The following is a 17,307-nucleotide window of genomic DNA, read 5'->3' on the forward strand; positions in this document are numbered from 1 at the left end:
ATCAAATAAACAATGTGTTGGTCTCCATCACACACACCGTGCGACCAAGGGACAGAAGAACTGGGACTTTGCACATGTACAAAGATCTCCTTATGTTTGGAGTAAGTTGGTGTCAGCACTGCACGAACATGAGACAAAAAGTTTATTTTAGGTGATGCCCAATGCTTGTAAACATCTTCTTAGTGCATTTTTCTAAGGAAGGATAATGAATTTTCATAAGATCTCAGTTCCCTTCTTATGGGCTTGAGTGGAGGGCAGCTTTTCTCTGAGCTGCTTGCAGTCAGGGTGGGCGTTTTGGGTGCGTTGCTTTGGGTGCAAAATGAGTGTAAAGGTAAAATCTTGTTACAGACATGAGTAATGTCTGTAATGAGTAATGAGGTTACCACAACACTTAGAGGGGGTGAAACTGGTGAGCTTCTAAACCTGTAACGTGCTGGATGCCAGCTCTTCGCTGCCAGATTACTGGCATTCAGCTTTGGAGCTGCCAACAAGCTGATGGAAGAGTTTCCTGTGGATTCGTTGTTCTGGAAAATATTGTGAGTTTATCTTGAAAGCAGTCCTGTACTTTGAGTTCCTTTGCAAACTGTTCATTGACAATACTCCTACATGTGTGCTTTCTTTGCTTTCTTTCATAATTGAGAGGTGCTTTTTCTAGCCTTTCACAGTTGGCAAGGGGATGGAAGGAGGGACAAGAGCTTGGCCATCCTACCTGACTGTGGGTCCCCTCCCGCAGCACCGTGCTCAGGCTTCATGAAGCCTGGCAGCAGGAGCTAAATGCAGGAATCTCTGCTCCAGCTGCAGCACAAGGTCTGCCCGCCCGCAGGGAATAGAGCTTGCTTGGGACCGGGATGGTGAGAGCAATGGGCCTTGTGGTGGGGAACACTTTGTAGAGCTGTGATCTTTGCATGTAGCCTTGCTCAAAACCCACAAGTTCCCTTGTAGCAGCAGTCTCTTCTCTCTGGTTAATTCATCAGCTCTCCGTGTGCGTGGAAGCTGCAGTACCATTACAGCAGAGACAGGGACGTCCCCTGTGTGGGAGCAGCGTGTCCCTCAGGCCTCCAGGGCTGGGAAACGGCAGCATGAGGAGTTTTATTTTTCACAAAGCCTAATATGTGTTTGTCATTTCAAACATCATCCTCCATCACTCTGTTTGTTCTTCTTGTCTCGGCCTCAGGAGATGACTCCCACCTTGGGCTTAAAGCTCTGGTGAAAGAGAGGAATTGTTAGTTATGAACTAAATGCCCATCCTTTTCTTGCATGGCAGCAGCTGCCCTGCTCTTTGACAGCACCAAAGACACCCCATGGCAGTGCCTCGAGAAGAAGTTTGGTTTGGTTATCCTCCAGGAGGGGTGGGTGTCTGGTCCCCCATGCCCTGGCATGTGAGGGGACATAGCTGAGACCCCAGAGGATTCATCTTGTTGGGATTTAAGCAGCAGAGTCACACCTCTGGCTATTCCGCCATCAAACAATTTTCATTCATCACTTTTGGCCGGCCCTGGAGCCCCGTTAAAGACCTTTTCCATTAGCTGCGATGGGCCCCAGGGTTAGCCGGGTGCCTGGGGCAGACCTGCCAGGAGGCAGGGCTCATCGCTGTGCTGCGTGCCGCTGCTCCGTCCTTGTGTGGGACTGGGACACCCTGGGGAAATCTGGAGACCTGGTCCCTGCCCCGACACAGGCAGCAGGCACTGATCCTGCCCGGGGGTCTCACCTGGGGTGGGCTGGGACAGGAGGAGGGGGGCTGTGGAGCAGCTCGCAGCAGCTCCAGCCACCAAAAATAAAGCGTCTTCTCCCCCCTTTAATTGTGAACATCAGACAGAAAATCCTAAAGGCAAAGTTAGCGTTAGACCATTATGAGACATCTTCAGCTAAGTGAGCCAAGGATCTGTTCAGATGCAGATCTCTCATACTTTCAACGTGAAATGGGAATTGCTGCATTATATGAAACATAACAAGAAGAGAAAAGCATATTACTGTTTTAACCCAACCTTTCCAAACAAATCTGTATTCACCCCGTACTGTAACAGGGAGGAAGGAAGCAGACAGAAATTTATCTTCTCCAGAGAGTGATACATCAGTGCCTGGTACACAGGAACATTTTTCAGACATCTCAAGAGCACCATGCACAAAAATATACATACCATGAATTTCCCAAGCAGACAAGGGCTAGCCGGGATGACGACAACAGTAGGAAGCGCACGGACCAATAGCAGAAGCCTGGGAGGAGAAATCAAGATTTTTCCACTGGAAACCCAGTGAAAGCAGCTAGCAAAAAGTTTGTCCACTCATTCGGCAAATGATTTGTGTTTCTGTCACCGCCTGTCCCCAGCGGCGCCCACACCGCTGCAGCCCGGTTGTGGGACCCGTGGAGCTGGGTTTGCCCCAGTGCCACCTCCAACAAGTTTTATTGAGGCAAAATCAGCCAATATTGCACATCTAGAGGTGCCTGAGACCTCCTGAGAGACAACTGGTGGAGCGAGTAAGTAGAGTCAGGTCTGGAAAAGTCGATGGGGAAGGGGAAGCACTCCAAAAATACGATGACTTTCCACTTTGCCTTTGGCCGTTCAGGAGCCTGATTATACTGATGGGGTTTAGGTCTGAAAAATGTTAACAGGGCCTTAGAAAGACCCTAGCTAAACATTTAATTCTGTTGTGTTTTTTTTTTTTGCCAGTCTGCAGAAGCAGCTGGCTCCCCAGTTATTTCTCGAGAGGGTGTTTGAGGGCTGGGGAAGCTCTCCAGCAGCACGGTGCCTGAGGAGCCGGCCCAGGGCACCTCTGGGGCTAAGCAGTGGTGGAGGAGAGGACACCCCTGCGCACGATGCCCCCTTGATGCCTTATGGGCAGCGCATCCCGAACCGGTGCCTGGTTGCCACCACGTAGCTCATCGCAGCAGCCGTGTCTGCGGGCTGTAAAAAAATGGTTTTGCAGAACAGCAACGAGTCTGTGGAAAGAGTGGCCTGGGCTGGGTGATCAAAACTCAGAGCAGGGAGGAGAGTTTGCAGTCTCTTCTGGATCCCTGCGAGCAGCCAGGAGCCTGCATTTCCTCCTGGCCTGAGCCCTTGGAGGCCAGAGCTTGTCCTGGTGCGGGAGCTGCTTCCTTCCCACACGCCTCCTTGGCAATCTGGGCTGTGTTGGCTGCTGCAGCGTGACGAGAGGCACAGTTTGAGTCGGCTGGAGCATGCTGAGGCTCCTGCAGGCTCATCTGATCAGCAGCGGCTCAGCGGGGATGCTGCGATAACAAGGATGCTGTGATTTGTCGCTCCCGCTGCTCTGTGTCAGCATATTTCTCGTGCCTCGAGGACAGCGTTTGATTAGTGAGAGAATTCCAGAAATGGCAGATTGCACTCCATTGGTGATGTAATTAGTCACGTAATTACAAATTACCTAATGCTGGAAGTATATTGTGGCTAATAACTGTCTGAGCCATGAGAACACATTTGGATCCCAGCTCTGGCCGGCTAGCCGGACCCGTGTTAGCGTGGGGACGCGTGGCGAAGGTGTGACCGCCTGCCTGGAGGTGCCTGGGGCAGGCAGGGAGGCAGCAAGGAGCTCGGCAAGTGTAGCACAAAGGGGGTGCTTAGGCCTCTTTCAGCGCCGCGATTTTATGGCAGGAGATTTATGCTTGTCCGGGAGCCCACTGACATGAACGAGCCTGGCCACGTGCCTCCCGTGGCAGGATTGCGATCTCGGTTTAAAACTCTGGCACGGAAAACATGCCTGTTTTATGGAGCTCTAAAAAAGAAAATATTTTTGGCCTTTTGAGGAGAGATTATGTGAGTGAAGATGGCAATTCCTTGCATAATTATTAAATGATCATTATCTCATAAGTATAAGCTTCTAAATAGCTTATTTGGTGTCTTTTTAAAGCAAACGTTTGCTGTAACTTACTCCAGAGTTCCCGGCACATGGCTTTAGATTTCCATAGCTTCATATTCCTCCACCAGTCAGCTGAATAATTAAATAGCTAGGCTGGAGATTTTATTATCCAGAAAATCTGCAATTGAGCATTTGTTGCCCAGAAAATGGACACATTTCTTTTCCGGATACATTTGGACAGAGTAGGAAACTGAATCTCCAGTGATTTCATTTATAGAAGTTTTCCAGGTGTTAAGTGATTTTAAATTAAGTGAAATGAAACACTTTCGGTCTAAATATTTCACATCTCTCTATAAATGGCTGCTTCTATTATTGAAGGCTATGAGTTGCAGGCTCGCCCCTACATTTTCAGCATGACGAGTGAAGATTTAGCCCTGGGACAGCTATTAAAGGTGATGAGTGTCAGAGTGCCCATGTGCTCCTTTTCCATCTGTGCAAAGTAAAATGCAGGCAAAGAGCCTTTTCACTTCCTCATCTGAGCAAAATGCCTCGCAGCTTGTTTTCTTCTGGCCTATCCGGAGCTCTGTGTTGTTGACACTGTAGGATAATTTTTCTTTCAGAAATGATTTGTGTTACAGGGCCTGGCACCACATCTTCAATAATCCAGCGAGTTACACACGGCGTTAGGAGCTGATCGCCCAGAAAGGGTTTGACACAGCCCAGCTGCCTTTGGCTTTGGAGGTGGACATGCAGTGATAGCAGGGCGGGGAATAAGTGCTGCCCAGGACAGGGATGGATGTACGGAGCTGGTCTCGCCCGAGCTTTGCCCCAGGACGTGGCATATGTTGAATGCCACAGCTCCAGCCCACCTATACAGCACACGAAGCCCAGGGCCAGACACCTATTTGGAGCCATCAGCGCTTTTGTGCTGCGGGAGCCTTTTTGGAGCCTCTCCTTGGGAAGCTGGGGCTGCTCAGGGGTGGTGGGGAGCGGGCAGATGCCAGAGCTCAGCTCCTGTCCCCGCGGTGCCACCGCCGGCTCAGCAGCGAGAGGCGAGCCCGGCTTCGTCCCCGTGCTTCTGTCACAGCGCCTGCCGGCACGCTGTGTTGTGCTTGAAATTATCATAGCTTGCATAAAGAATGCTGGCTGCACGGATATTTTTAGGGTGATAAAATTACAGAGATGAACTGGGACAATGAATTGTATCAACAGGGCTTTCAGCTCCTGTTCCCTCGCGAGCAGCTCGTGCGTTATTTATAGCTGCATGCATGTGCGTGCATGGCTGTGTGTTCACCTCTTCCCAAAAGCAGATCAAATCGTCCTGGCACAGACGATACCCAGTCTACGTTTCCTTGTTCATCAAAGGACCGTTGCGTCATGCTCCATGTCTAAGTTATACCTAGAAATGCATGAAGCGGAGCTTTTTTTGAGCTGAATTAAGATCAAATGAGGAGGCGGTGAAGCTACGAGCCTTTGATGTAGACAAACCAGGAAAGCTCTCTCCATGGCGAGGAGCTCGGAGCTACCTCTCCTTCCCAGCACAGCTCCCTATTCTTCCTACAAACTGCTTAAATAACTAAGAGCCTCAAAAGGTGCTCCCATGAGGGCTCACCTGCTTTCTGCTCAGCCAGAGCCAACATTCAACTCGTAGCAAAGATCTTTGTGCTCTGCCTCCGTAACGCTGCGAAAGGAGTTGTAATTATAATTAATAACACGATAGCCAGTTGTGTTTTATGACCAGTGCTAAGGCTGGGGACAAAATTATATTTGGATTTTGGCCTGCTTGTTTCAATCAGGCTTCCAAAGCACTTTTCTCATGTTTAAATACCTGTGAGTCTTCACCTAAAGCAATTGTTTCTGTCAGTTATTAGGAGGCATTGCAGTTGTTGGTTGATCTTCAGTGCAGGCTGTATGGCTGGGGAAATGGGCTGTAAATACCCACACCACGGTGGTCAGCGATGAGCTCTGGAGGGCTCAAGACCGCCTGTAACATTTTGGTGTGTTTTAGAGAGAAACAGGAAAGGAAAAGAGAAGCTCGGAGTGGTAGAGATGGAGAGGAGCAGCTCGGGGGTGGTTTGCTTGCAGGGTTTGGGGTCAGGGCTGGCCTGCAAGAGGGGCAGGGAACAGCGCCGTGAGGTTGGTCAGGCACAAGGCTCTCTGCTGCTCCTAAGCAATGCAGGCATATTGAAATGAAATGCTAAATGCTGCCCGTGGAGCTGCTTGCTTGACTATCATGTTGAACGCTTCATCTGCCCATGTGCAAATGCAGCAGATAAGCAGAGTCCCACTCTTTGGACTCTTTCAGAAGGCTTTTTTTTTCTTTTCTTTTCTTTTAAATAAAAAGAAGAAGACAACCAGCAACAACAAAAAATCCCACAATGCGCTCTGACCTGCAAAAAGGTTATTTTGCTGTTTATCTCCTTCCTGGAAGAGGTGTCCTTGCCCGTCCCAGCGCTCCCTGAAGCCCGCAGGCTCTGCCTCCCGGCCTGCCATGCACAGGCTGCTTCGCCTCTCTCCTTTTTGCTCGTCTCGTAAAGCAAATGGGACTGGGTAACCGCTAGCAGGAAGGCGAGGCAGCCTTATTTATATGCTGCTTCTCTGTCTCAGTTGCCCAGAGCGCTGTGCAATTATAGAACTCAGACACTTAAAATAACATCTGGGTAAGGAAACAAAACAAAGTGTAACTCACGGTTCACAACCAGTTCCCCCCCAAAAAAAGAAAGAAGATTAGCAGGTAATGGCTTGTCTGAAGAAATCCATCTGTTTAATTGCTTTGAGACCTCAAAAAGGCAAGACTAAGCGAATGCTCTGAGATGACCTCTTCTGCCAGAGGTGCTGCAGTTCCGATGTATGTTGAATTATTTATTTTTTTTATTTCTATTTATTTATTTATTTTTAATCGTGAAAGTAAGAGCGCTCCTTTTGGCCCAGTGGAACGTTTCTGAAGGACTGGCTTTTGTTTTCAGGCTGGTCGTCACAGCTAGGTTTGGAGAGGAAAAATCTGGGAGGATGATGAAGAGAGAGGCAGATCCCCTACATAAACCCGAAGGCCAGTGGCCCGGAGTCTGTCCTCTGCTTGACTTCCCTGGGGGTGAGGGGACAACAGCAGGAGAGTAAACATTACGGGAACAGAAAGCAAGTCTTCCAGTCCCACCTATGGGCTTGTCTTTACTGTATACCAAATGGTGACTGGTTGCAAAGAAACTGGGGAGATGGAGGCCAGGAGGAACACGAGGGTCTGGCCACTCTTTCTGCTGGGAATCGTGTGCTGGCCTTAGCAAGCGTTGCCTAACGGCAGTGGTTTGATTTTGGCTTGATCCCCGCCACGCCGCAGGGCAGGGAGAGCGGGGATGTGTCAGGCACCTGAACCGGCCCCAGGGCTGTGCTGCCCCAAATCGCCGTGGTTTCAGCTCGCCCGCAGGGTGTCTGCGCCACGCAGAGCGGGAAGGCTGCGGCTGGAAGCACTGACAGCACCTGGTTTGTCGGGAAGCACAGGGCTGTAAGGAAACAGCCCCAGAGGGTGAATGTTAAGGGGTGAGAACTCAGAGTCTGCATGGGGCTCCCGGCTGCTGGGCAGGTCTGAAGCCAGCAGGAACTGGGAAGCTGAGAGCAAAAGAGCTTTAGGCTGAAAGGAGCTTTGGGAAGGTAACAGTGGCGGCAGAGACTGCAGGTCAGCGTTCCTTGGACAGGAACTAAAACAAGAACCCTAACTGGACAGACGCTCCATGAGCGACCCACTGTGTGGAAGAGATGTCAGCTCCACGGAGGTCAAGATCTGGTGGGCAGCTCACAGACTTGGGGCTCAGTTTGAGAAGTTTAATATATTTCAGTTAATGGCAAGTCAGTGGGTTTTCTGTCTTAATTTTTTAGGATAAACCAAAGCCTATTTAGCTCTCTCACCCTGTCATCCCTGTTTCCTACTATCAAGATTTTGCAATAATTTTAACCAAATGGATAGAAGATAAAAAAAAAAAAAAAATCACCAGATTTTAAAAATGGGCCCCATCTAATTTCCCTAGAAGTGGCAAATATTTGTCACGGTACTCAGGTCAGCAGTACAGCAAGCTGAGAAATATCATCTTTTCACGTTCTTTGAATAAAAGAGCTTTTTTGGGGGTAGGATGCGTTGCTAAAGGAAGTGTGAAGCTAATTTTGATATAACCCCCTGTTGTTTGTTATTGAGCAGGAGATAAGCCCAGGCAACAAAGCTGAAATCTCCGCGCAGCGTTTCTGATAGCTCACGGTTGCTGTGCCACCGGTTCAAGCCAGCCACAAGAGGTGGATCCCATCCTTCCCCGTACGGTTTGCATTCACCTGTATTTCCCAGCTCTGGCTGCCCCAGCCCTACCACAGAGGAGGATGCTCAAGTCCAGGCTGCCGAGTGAAATGCCTCTCTGTACCTCTCTATCAGCAGAAGTTTCCTTGATCTCCGTGTTCCTGCTGTTTCTCAGGCTCTGATGTTAGCGGCGTGAGCTGCCTGTAAAGTGCCGTGAGGCAGGGCAGCATCCCCTCTCCTCCGAGCAGCCCTTCCAGGCTCCTCGCCTTCGTTGCCAGGAGGAGCTCGGTGATCTTTTGCAGCACCGCTTGAAACGACGAATTATAAATGAGTCAATCTTTCAAACTTTAGATGCTGCAACGATTCAACACAAACAAATGCAATGAAGATAATTAAAGGTCAAATGGAAACTCGATATCGTTAAAGATCTGCCATCATATCCACGCAGACCCCTCGTAATTATGATGCATGCACAGTAATAGAAGCCTAATGGTTGCAAAATGTTCTTAGGATTAATTGGCTTTGGCAGCTTACACACTCACATGATTTTCTACATTTTTGCCCATCCTGACAATCATTTTGTGCTCTAGGCAATCTTTGCCTGAGCTGTCTGTCTTTATAACCATCACATTATTCTGGCTTTTTGAACTTCATAGTGCGGTAGTTTGCCTCTCAGCACCCAGCATGGTTTAATCATGTTCTTATTTGTGCACTATTGTGTGGCGGATAGCTGTTTCTTTCCTTTACGGGGAAGGCAGTTTGCCCAGGGAAGGCAATGGTGACCCTGGAGCCATGAAAAGTGAGTTGACGGGACCTGTGGGACTGCAGACAGCAACTATGAGGGGGCCAGCGCATGGGGATCACTACAGGAATAGTGGGAGATCTCAGCATGGGCTAGGGAATGAATGCCACACCACAAGTATTTCTGTGGGAATATTTAACGCAAATAATCACGGAGCAAGAGCTGGGAGAACGGCCTCCAAACCCGCTTCAGTTTGATAGACTCATTCCAGAGCCTGCAGAAACGTGGTTGCAGCTAGGCAGCATCCGTCCCCCGCTCCCCAGAAACCCACTGTGCTCGGAAGGTGGCCCCAAGTCAGCGAGACCGTAATGCAGTGACAGCGCCTTCCCCTTGGAGGGGACACCACGCCACGTCCAGTCCTGTCCACATGGCAGCAGGAGGATTTTACAGCACCGGAACCCTGACTCAGCAAGTGCCACAGCAATGCATGCGGTGAGGTGACACTGAAGCATGTGCTGAAGTGCCGTGCTTGCAGTAAAGAAAGATAACGTGCAACAGGCAGGCCACAGCATGGCAGATAATGCCTGCCTTCCAAAGGTAAAGCTATTCAAATAAATTGGCAGCAGTGTCAGCACTGAACTAAGCCTTCGGTAGGGTGAAGTGTTTCAAGAGACTGGTGAAAGCGATGCTTTTTGAAGCTGTTGGCGGCGAGTTTCTCAAATGCTGCGGTATGTCCTACCAGTAAGACGCTATCGTGTCAGACAAGAAGCACAGCACTGCTGGTATCTTGCAACACATCTTGAGAGAAATGAGAAAAATGTCCCCAAACCCATGTTCACGCTAGTCTTCGCCAGCCCTGCTCCTGCAGGTGAGGGTTTTAGTTATGGCACTATTTAGCTCTGCAGCACACGGGATCGGGCAGGATCGTCCAGGGCTGAGCATCACTGGAATCTGTGGGGAAGCTCTTTGCCCTGCATGCTCACAAAGCGTGCTGATGGAGCCAGCTGAACTTTGAAATCTGGGCTTGACTGAAGGGAAAATTTGAAAGCAAACCTCCAGGGAGGAACTAAGGCAAACTCTTACACATTACTTTTTTTTTAATTGAAAACTCTGCAAACTCAGAGCACTGTCTGCTCACAGCTCTAGATGAAGCCTAGTAGATGGGAAAATCTCAGAAAAGTCCCTGCAATGAGCATTAGTTCACTCATCTGGGTGCCCTCCTGCACACAAGCACAGGGGTACAACTGGAGCTGCATCCTCCCTTTGTGGGGCAGAGCAGCATTGCTCCCAGCATTGCTGATCACAGAATCACAGAATCGTTTAGGCTGGAAAAGACTTTCATCAACTACAACCATAACGTTTGTGGAAACTTAAACATTTTAAAATTCAAATTAAATTCTATTCCATCTAAAACTTAGGCTGGCATGCCCCAGAATACCCCTGTGCCATCTGAGCTTCTCCCAGCTGCAGTCCCTAGCCCAGCACAGACAGTTTTGGGAAGGCGATGATGGTGGGAAGGCGATGCTGCAGCCCATCGGTGTGCACCCAGCAGGCACCGCCACGGGAGGGAGGGGAGCTCCGTAACCGGTGCTGTTTGGGTTGTGAGTAGCTCAGCAGGGCCCTGCTACCTGGAAACCTCCGGGCCGTGACCCAAATACCTCACCCAGTCGCCTTGAGAGATGCAGATGCCTTCTAAGAAACACGTTCATTTCCAAACAGCAGAGCTGAAGGCAAGGTCACGTTTCCGACGCGCCCGTACGGTGCGGCCTGCTGCCTGTTTGCGACAGCCCTTTGAGGAATGATTAACCAAACCGAACAGGCAGGCACGGGTACAGAGGCCCCATCTGTCTGAGGAAGAGTCAGAAGTTAATTTAAGTGACTTCTACAACATGTCGCCTAATTCCAGTGGCAGCACAGCTAATTAAGATGGAGCTGGTCCAAGAGCACGGAGGTGCGGCAGTGGCACGGGGGAAGCGCTGCCACAAAGGCACAATCAAAGCGCGGTCGCGCTAACGAGCAAGTCGGGCGCGGGGTACTCGGAGCCTGCGAGGAGGTGCTGAGCAGCATAATTAGCTGGGTATCTTGGTGCCATTGATAACTTCATGAATATTTCATACTCTTTTCCCACCAATCTGTACTGACAACTTGTGACACAGAACTAGCTGGGGTAAAATGCACTTAATATGCAGTTGCCGTAGCTGTAAATTTATCCTCAGACGTTATTTTCTTAAAGATGCTCCTCCAGGAGCCTGGCGGGCTACTCAGCAGCTCATCCGAGCTCCGTAGGCCAAAGAGCAAACAGCCCTTCTCTAATGAGTGCTTTAATGGTCTGATAACATCAAGCGAGTCAGCCACGTGGGGCTGTGGCCCTCGTTAGGGAATGCTAAATTAGTGGGTCTGGGAGGATGGGAGCTGCAGCTTGAAGGGGTCGCTCCTGGAGAGTGGGTGCAGCCGTGCCTCCTCTTGCTCTGATAAGAGTTAGCAATTTTGTGCAAAATTTGCTTGGTTTTGTAGGGGTGAGGGAGGGAGGAAGGAAGGAAGGAAGGGAGGATGAATAGGTAGGTAGGTAAGTAGGTGTAGGGTTTGGGATTGATGAGTTTTCTTTTCCTAACACCTAGTTTACTAAAACTCCCCTCTACAAACCACCCCATTTGGGGAGGACGTGCTATAGCAAGCAGGGCAGCGGGGGCTCAGCTGCAGCAGTCTCTCTGAGCAATAAAACCGCCGATGGGGCTTTTGTGGGCTGCCCCAGGGGAAAAAAACTGGGGAAGGCTGAGGTCTGGGTGAGATGTGCGGGACGGCACAGCGGCTGCGGGTGGGTCAGAGCTGCCTGGCTGGGGGTGCTGCGGCCGCACCACCCGCGGCCATGCCAAGCAGCACGTCCAGCATGGGCCCGCTTCCCCAGGAGTGACTAACAGGGTGGTATTTTCCTCTGGTTTGTTTTCATGAGTCAAAGGTAGGACTGAGACTTGCTTCAGTGAGGCTGCCCCACGTGCTCGGGGTCCCAGGGGGCTGCTGCAGTGGGTGCCATCGGGCACATGTGGGTGCATCGAGCACAGTGGGTGCATCGAGCACAGGGGCACCAGTTGGGACTGCGTTTGCCTGGAGAAACGCCAGAGCTGTGAGGTGTGGGACCCGCACCAGCGTGGTTACAGACGGGACGGAGGGTTTCAGCACCAGTCAAGAAATAAGGAGTGTTGCTCGGTCCCCCGCAAGCGCCGCCCTAAGGGCTGGCTGTCTGGAACTGCAGGCTCCGGGTCTGTGAGTTGCATGGAAAAAAAAAAAAAAAAGCTTTTAGTAGAGAGGAAGGAATTGTGCACTTCGAATTGAAAGCGAGCTATATGTTTACATAAACCTCCTGTTCGTAAGCCAAGGCTGTGATTCAAGGGGAGGGTTTGGGTTAGCAGGAGTGAAAGCGGATGCTTTCCTGTCGCGTCTGAGCGCCGGGGTTCCTCCGTCCAGTGAACGTGCTCCCTCCCCACGCCCCAGTGCGCCCGTCCCAGGCAGAGCTCCTGGGGCTTCCTGCATCTGCTGTGCCCTGAAAAGACAGAGTGAGAGCACGGGGTGGTGGGGGGAGAGGAGAGGTCCCTGTCCTGCATGCAGGGTGGATGGAGTGAGCTGCCCCGAAGGCTCTGTGCCTCTGGGTGTGCCGCAGCCCTCCTCCTTGGGGTGTTTTGGGTAGAGGGTCAATGATGGGGGAAGCAGGAGGGTGGAGGGGTGCTGGGTGGGATGCGGAGGCTGAGAGCAGCAGGTTGGGGACCCACGGAGGTGGGCCTGGGGACGTGGCTGGCAAGGATGCTCCTTCTTTGAAGACAAACTTGAGCCTTCCTGGCTGGCATGCACCTTGCCTTCCTGTACAGGGCGATCGATTTAAAACTCGATGCATGTTTAAGCAGCACTTAATCAGAAGGGCCAAACGTTAGTACTACATAATTCATTTTGTCTTAGTTAACTTTCAAGCGCCATGCTGAGAGATTAATTTTGCATCTCTCCGTATCGTCTGTGCAGTAGGAGCAGCAGCAGCCTTGCCACAGATATTGCAAGTATGCTCTTACATTTTATTCAGTTGAGTTCATTTTTATCTCTTTAATCGTAAAACTATAAAAACAAGATGATATTGGCACTGGTAATTATGTAACAAGCCATTGGGCAAGAAAGAGCACATTTGAAGTTGCGATATAAACAAAGGATATCTGGGGGTATTAACGACCTTGAGTATTGAAGCTGAGATAGTGAAACAAATGTATGGGGTTACAATGCATTTAAAATACAGGAGGGAAATAATAAATCAGATGAATAGTTGTGAGGAAATTGAAAATTGTGGAGAGAGAGTAGCAAAACTACGTAGAGATTGAAGGACTTATGCCTCTTGCTAAGAATGGTAATGAGAGTATGCGATTTGAATAGGTCTAAACTGCCCTTGAAATATCATTATAACTTCTTTGAAAAGGCATTTACCGTTTGTATGATTTTCCCAAATGTAATATATTTCCTTGCATCTTTGTTCATTGAAAGCTTCTGAAATATGTCTGACATAAACCCGTATTGGAGTAGAAAATAACATAATGTTCCAGGAAGTCAAATCAAAAGCATTTTCTAATCAGTAGGTCTTCCACAGGAAAGTATCACTGCGCAGAGAGCAAAAGCATCCAGGTTAATTTTCTTTTCTCTTCTTTTCTTCCTCCTATAAATAAATGACCAAACAGAACAAAAGGCTTTACAAAGTGAACCATCACAGCGGTATGCCACTAACAGCAAAATGCCACGTATTAACTTCGTTAGTGCTACTTATTTCTCTCTCTCTTGCAGTTATCTGTGACCGAATGCCTGGAAACACGCATTGTTGTGTCTGCTGCCGTTACACGAGGGCTGTCAGCGCGGAGCCTGCGAGTGCTGGGCAGGCAGCAGGGAAGCCGGAGCGGTGCAGGACTCGATCCAAAGGCTATCCAAGTCATCGGGAAGCATCACGTTGGCTCCTGCAGCCTTCGGCGAAGACACAACTCCTTTCACTGTAACCGCATCTGAGCCCCTGCAACAGGCGTTACTTAATAACCCTGAGTAGCGAAACAGAAGAAAATTTCTTTGAAAGTATGTGCCAATCTCCCAAATAGCATTTCCAGCAAAAAAGGCCGCTTAACAGCTACTACCGCTGCAGACAGAAAAGGAAAATGAGGCCTTCCTCACCTCTCCAGTGCCACGGCGCAACTAGTGCCGGGAAATGGCTCTGAAATCGAGGCACAGGCTTTCACCACTGCTTGTTCCAGCTACAAAGAATGTGTGCGTTTCGGTGAGCTTCGAACCGGTGTTGTAAGCATCTCCCAGATGGGGTTGGCTGTGTCTTAGAGGTTATTGCAAGGCCCTTACAATGCAGGCAGGGCAGAGAATTTGTTTTAAAAGGTGGCTGCAAACACCGTTTTGTAAATAAAACTCACTTAGAAGGCTTTAGTGTTTTTAATGCAGCCTCCCTAACAAGGTCCTGTAAGGGCTGGGCCTGTATGCAGAGATGTTGCCTCTTCCAAAGAAGCCACGGGTTGCTTCCTTTTAACAACTATCCCTCTTTGTGTATGTAAAATCCATAGTTTTACTTCTTACTGGGGCCTGCAGAGGCAGAGGGCAAGAAGAGAAAGTGGGAATGAAGGCAAAAGGAGAGAGACATTCGCTACCACCCAAACAGGTGGCTTTTTTCCCTTTCTTAAAGATTCAGTGCACCAAAGTCAGGAAAATCAAACTTACGGTTCCCCCAACAGCCATAACTCTGCCCCTGGCAGAGAAGGAGCGAGGCATAAATATAAGCTCGTACCCAGCAGTACATGCTACATATGTGCAGGGAGCTAAGTTATGGGTGCTGCGGGAGCCATGATTTTGAATGTCCTGACTTGTGAGTTTAAATTCTCCAGTCCAATATTCTGGGTAGTTTCTTTCTCTCCTTTTTGCACTTTGTAGTTATAAATTATATTACAGCTCTTGGTCTCTTTTATGCTGGCACAGCAATTTGGATTATGTGATTGGCTGAAGACTCTCTTCTTCACAAGAAAGTGATTGCAGTCATTATTCGTAGATTATTCAAGGCTGGATCCAGCTTCCTTTGTGGCACAAACCCTTAAGCTGATCTGTGTCACTCACCACTAGCATTAAAGGTGAGACAGGGAAGCACATGCCATTAGTAGTCTGCATGGGATGCTCTGATGGCCTTCAACACCCTCTGCCTAGGTGCACCTCCAGTGGGGCAGGGCTGGGTTTCGTTGTCCCACCAATTTGCTCTGCCAGCTTTGTGATAATAAACTTGCATGTCTCTTTTGAACTCTTACTTTGTATTCCCAGATGAGGCTTTCAGACATTGGGAAGATACTCATTAAGAGGGTGAAATCCAGAGCAGAGGCTGTACAGCGCCTTGGGCAGCACCTGGGAGGTAAGGAGGACTTTGCAGACCTGTTTTGGCACCCCCTTGGTACACGGGTGGCAATTCTGACTGCGCAGTGGGTATGTGAAGGTGATATATGTATATGGATGTATGAAGTGGACTTAGGAAGGCAGAATACCACCCTAAATGCCTCAATTGTTTCCTTTTGCTGTTGTTCAGAATGCCAGGTAAGTCCCTCCTGTAGGCAACTGGGTGTGATTTGCTTGTGGAGGCAAAACCCAAGCCCATACTGCAGCTAAGAAAACATCTTTATCCTGTCAGTTCAAAGCTGGTCTTTTCGAGTCTCTTTGCGGTTCCAGGACTGTGTCAACCACCTTTCTGTTGCGTGTTCGCTCCTAGTCAGAGCCAGTTTGTGCAAGCAGAGGTTAGGAAACTTTGGGGTTAATGTTAAAAATAAGTTTCAGTTGAAGTTCAGAGCTCTTTAATTATTTTAAAGTCCATCCCTAAGAAGGACAGTGCCTCAGATTCACATGTAAGTGCTTTGATAAATAGAGATAGGTTCAGATATGCTTTCTGTTGATTTGTAGTCATGGTTTGTAAGGTTGAGCTGGTGATGTATCACTGCCTTAAAAACACGTCCAAATAGCAAACCACCATCTATATATCCTGGCTGACTGCAAATCTTCAGTGTTGAACTCTGCGAACATTTTGCTGCACCAGATTCTGCGAAGGCCTACGTAAGAAGGAATAATGTGGTATAAATAAACTCCATCTGACTTTTTTTATAATGCTTCGTGCAAACTTAACATGCAAGTCAGGTGTCACAGTAGCTGTTGGAAATATGTAATGCTGACAGTATTTGGTAATAAAATAATAATCGCTGCATGTATCTCTGATGGAAAGAGATTCACATCCTTTTGAATCCCTAATTGTGTGCCACACTACATTAGAGACAGATAGCCCCATTGTCTCCACCTTTCAGAGATGGGAAATTCAGAGCAACAGCAAGATGTTCTAGAAATAAGCCGGTTTAATGAAGCAGCAAATTAGACCCTTCTATCTCTTTATTTAACATGTAGTCCCTTGAATTTATCAGAGTTCATTACAGAGGTGCAAAATAGAAAAGAAGCCGCAAAATTCATTTGCGATTAGAGCTAATGATTTTGAAAATGGCTTTTCATATTTTTATAGATAACGGCTATTATTCATTATTAAATTTATGTCACGTTTACTCTAATGAAATTACATTCTCTCCCTTCCCCTGTTTCTATTGTTTATGGTCTGGGTTTTGTAAAAGGAAGAATCATAAAGATGCTATATGTTTCTTGCCAGCTACAGTGCCTTTGACACGGCTCCTGATAGCTTACTCCTGTGACTCACATTAGAAGAATGGTTTTAAAATTTCCTTCCCAATTTAATACTTGACACATAATGGTTCCAAGTAAATGCACTGATCCATTTTTCTCCATAATTTCAATCTCATAGGAGGAGTAATGGACTCAGGGCTGTAAAGTTAAGGGAGGAAAAAACATTCCAACAGCAAAATACAAACAGTTCGAGCTGCTGCCCCTTCCAAGGTCTGCTCTCCACCCAGACCGACAGCCCCTTGCTGCTCAGCTGTCTGCAAAGGGCTGTCGCCTCCCCTCCTGTCTTCGCCCTGTTGTTCTTTGGCTGACTTTCTTTTGGACAATTTGAGATTTATTTTGGCAGCTATTGAGTCAGGGATGGGCGGGCAGAACAGAGCAGTGGCTGAATTTGAAACAAGAGAGGGAGTTTGAAATACGAGGGGTGTCTCTTGGAAGTTGTGGCCAGCCCTGCACAGCACACCTGCCCACCCTGACCAGTGCCCCTGAGCATCTGCCCTGAGCAAAATTGGGTTTTGTCATAGGTACAATCACAGCTTGCTGCAGGAGGGCTTGTCCTGGCACAAGCCTGACAAAGCACGCTTTAAATGCCTAACGGTAATCAAATTTGCTTAAGATAATGTATCGTCAGTCCTCTAGCTCCCTTATTCACGTGATATCTTTCCTCTGCTTTCTTTAATATCTGTATGTATTATTAACAGTTCCCAGTCCTTGCTCTAGAATAACAGATATGGAATCGCCCTCTCTGACG

At 48.6% G+C, this 17,307-nt stretch overlaps 1 protein-coding gene across 1 annotated transcript in view; it reads left to right on the forward strand.

The window, feature by feature from the left end:
• The window catches only part of LOC106035480 (uncharacterized), a 72,892-nt gene that overhangs the window by 49,338 nt on the left and 6,247 nt on the right, over positions 1-17,307 (forward strand). Inside the window, exons 3-4 of the mRNA XM_067003145.1 lie at positions 13,641-14,118; positions 15,153-15,240. Of these exons, the coding sequence (XP_066859246.1) occupies positions 14,050-14,118; positions 15,153-15,240 (157 nt within the window). The 5' untranslated portion in view covers positions 13,641-14,049. The remainder of the gene's footprint in view (positions 1-13,640; positions 14,119-15,152; positions 15,241-17,307) is intronic.

Source organism: Anser cygnoides, chromosome 10 (genome assembly GCF_040182565.1).
Source record: "Anser cygnoides isolate HZ-2024a breed goose chromosome 10, Taihu_goose_T2T_genome, whole genome shotgun sequence".
Classification (NCBI taxonomy): domain Eukaryota; kingdom Metazoa; phylum Chordata; class Aves; order Anseriformes; family Anatidae; genus Anser; species Anser cygnoides.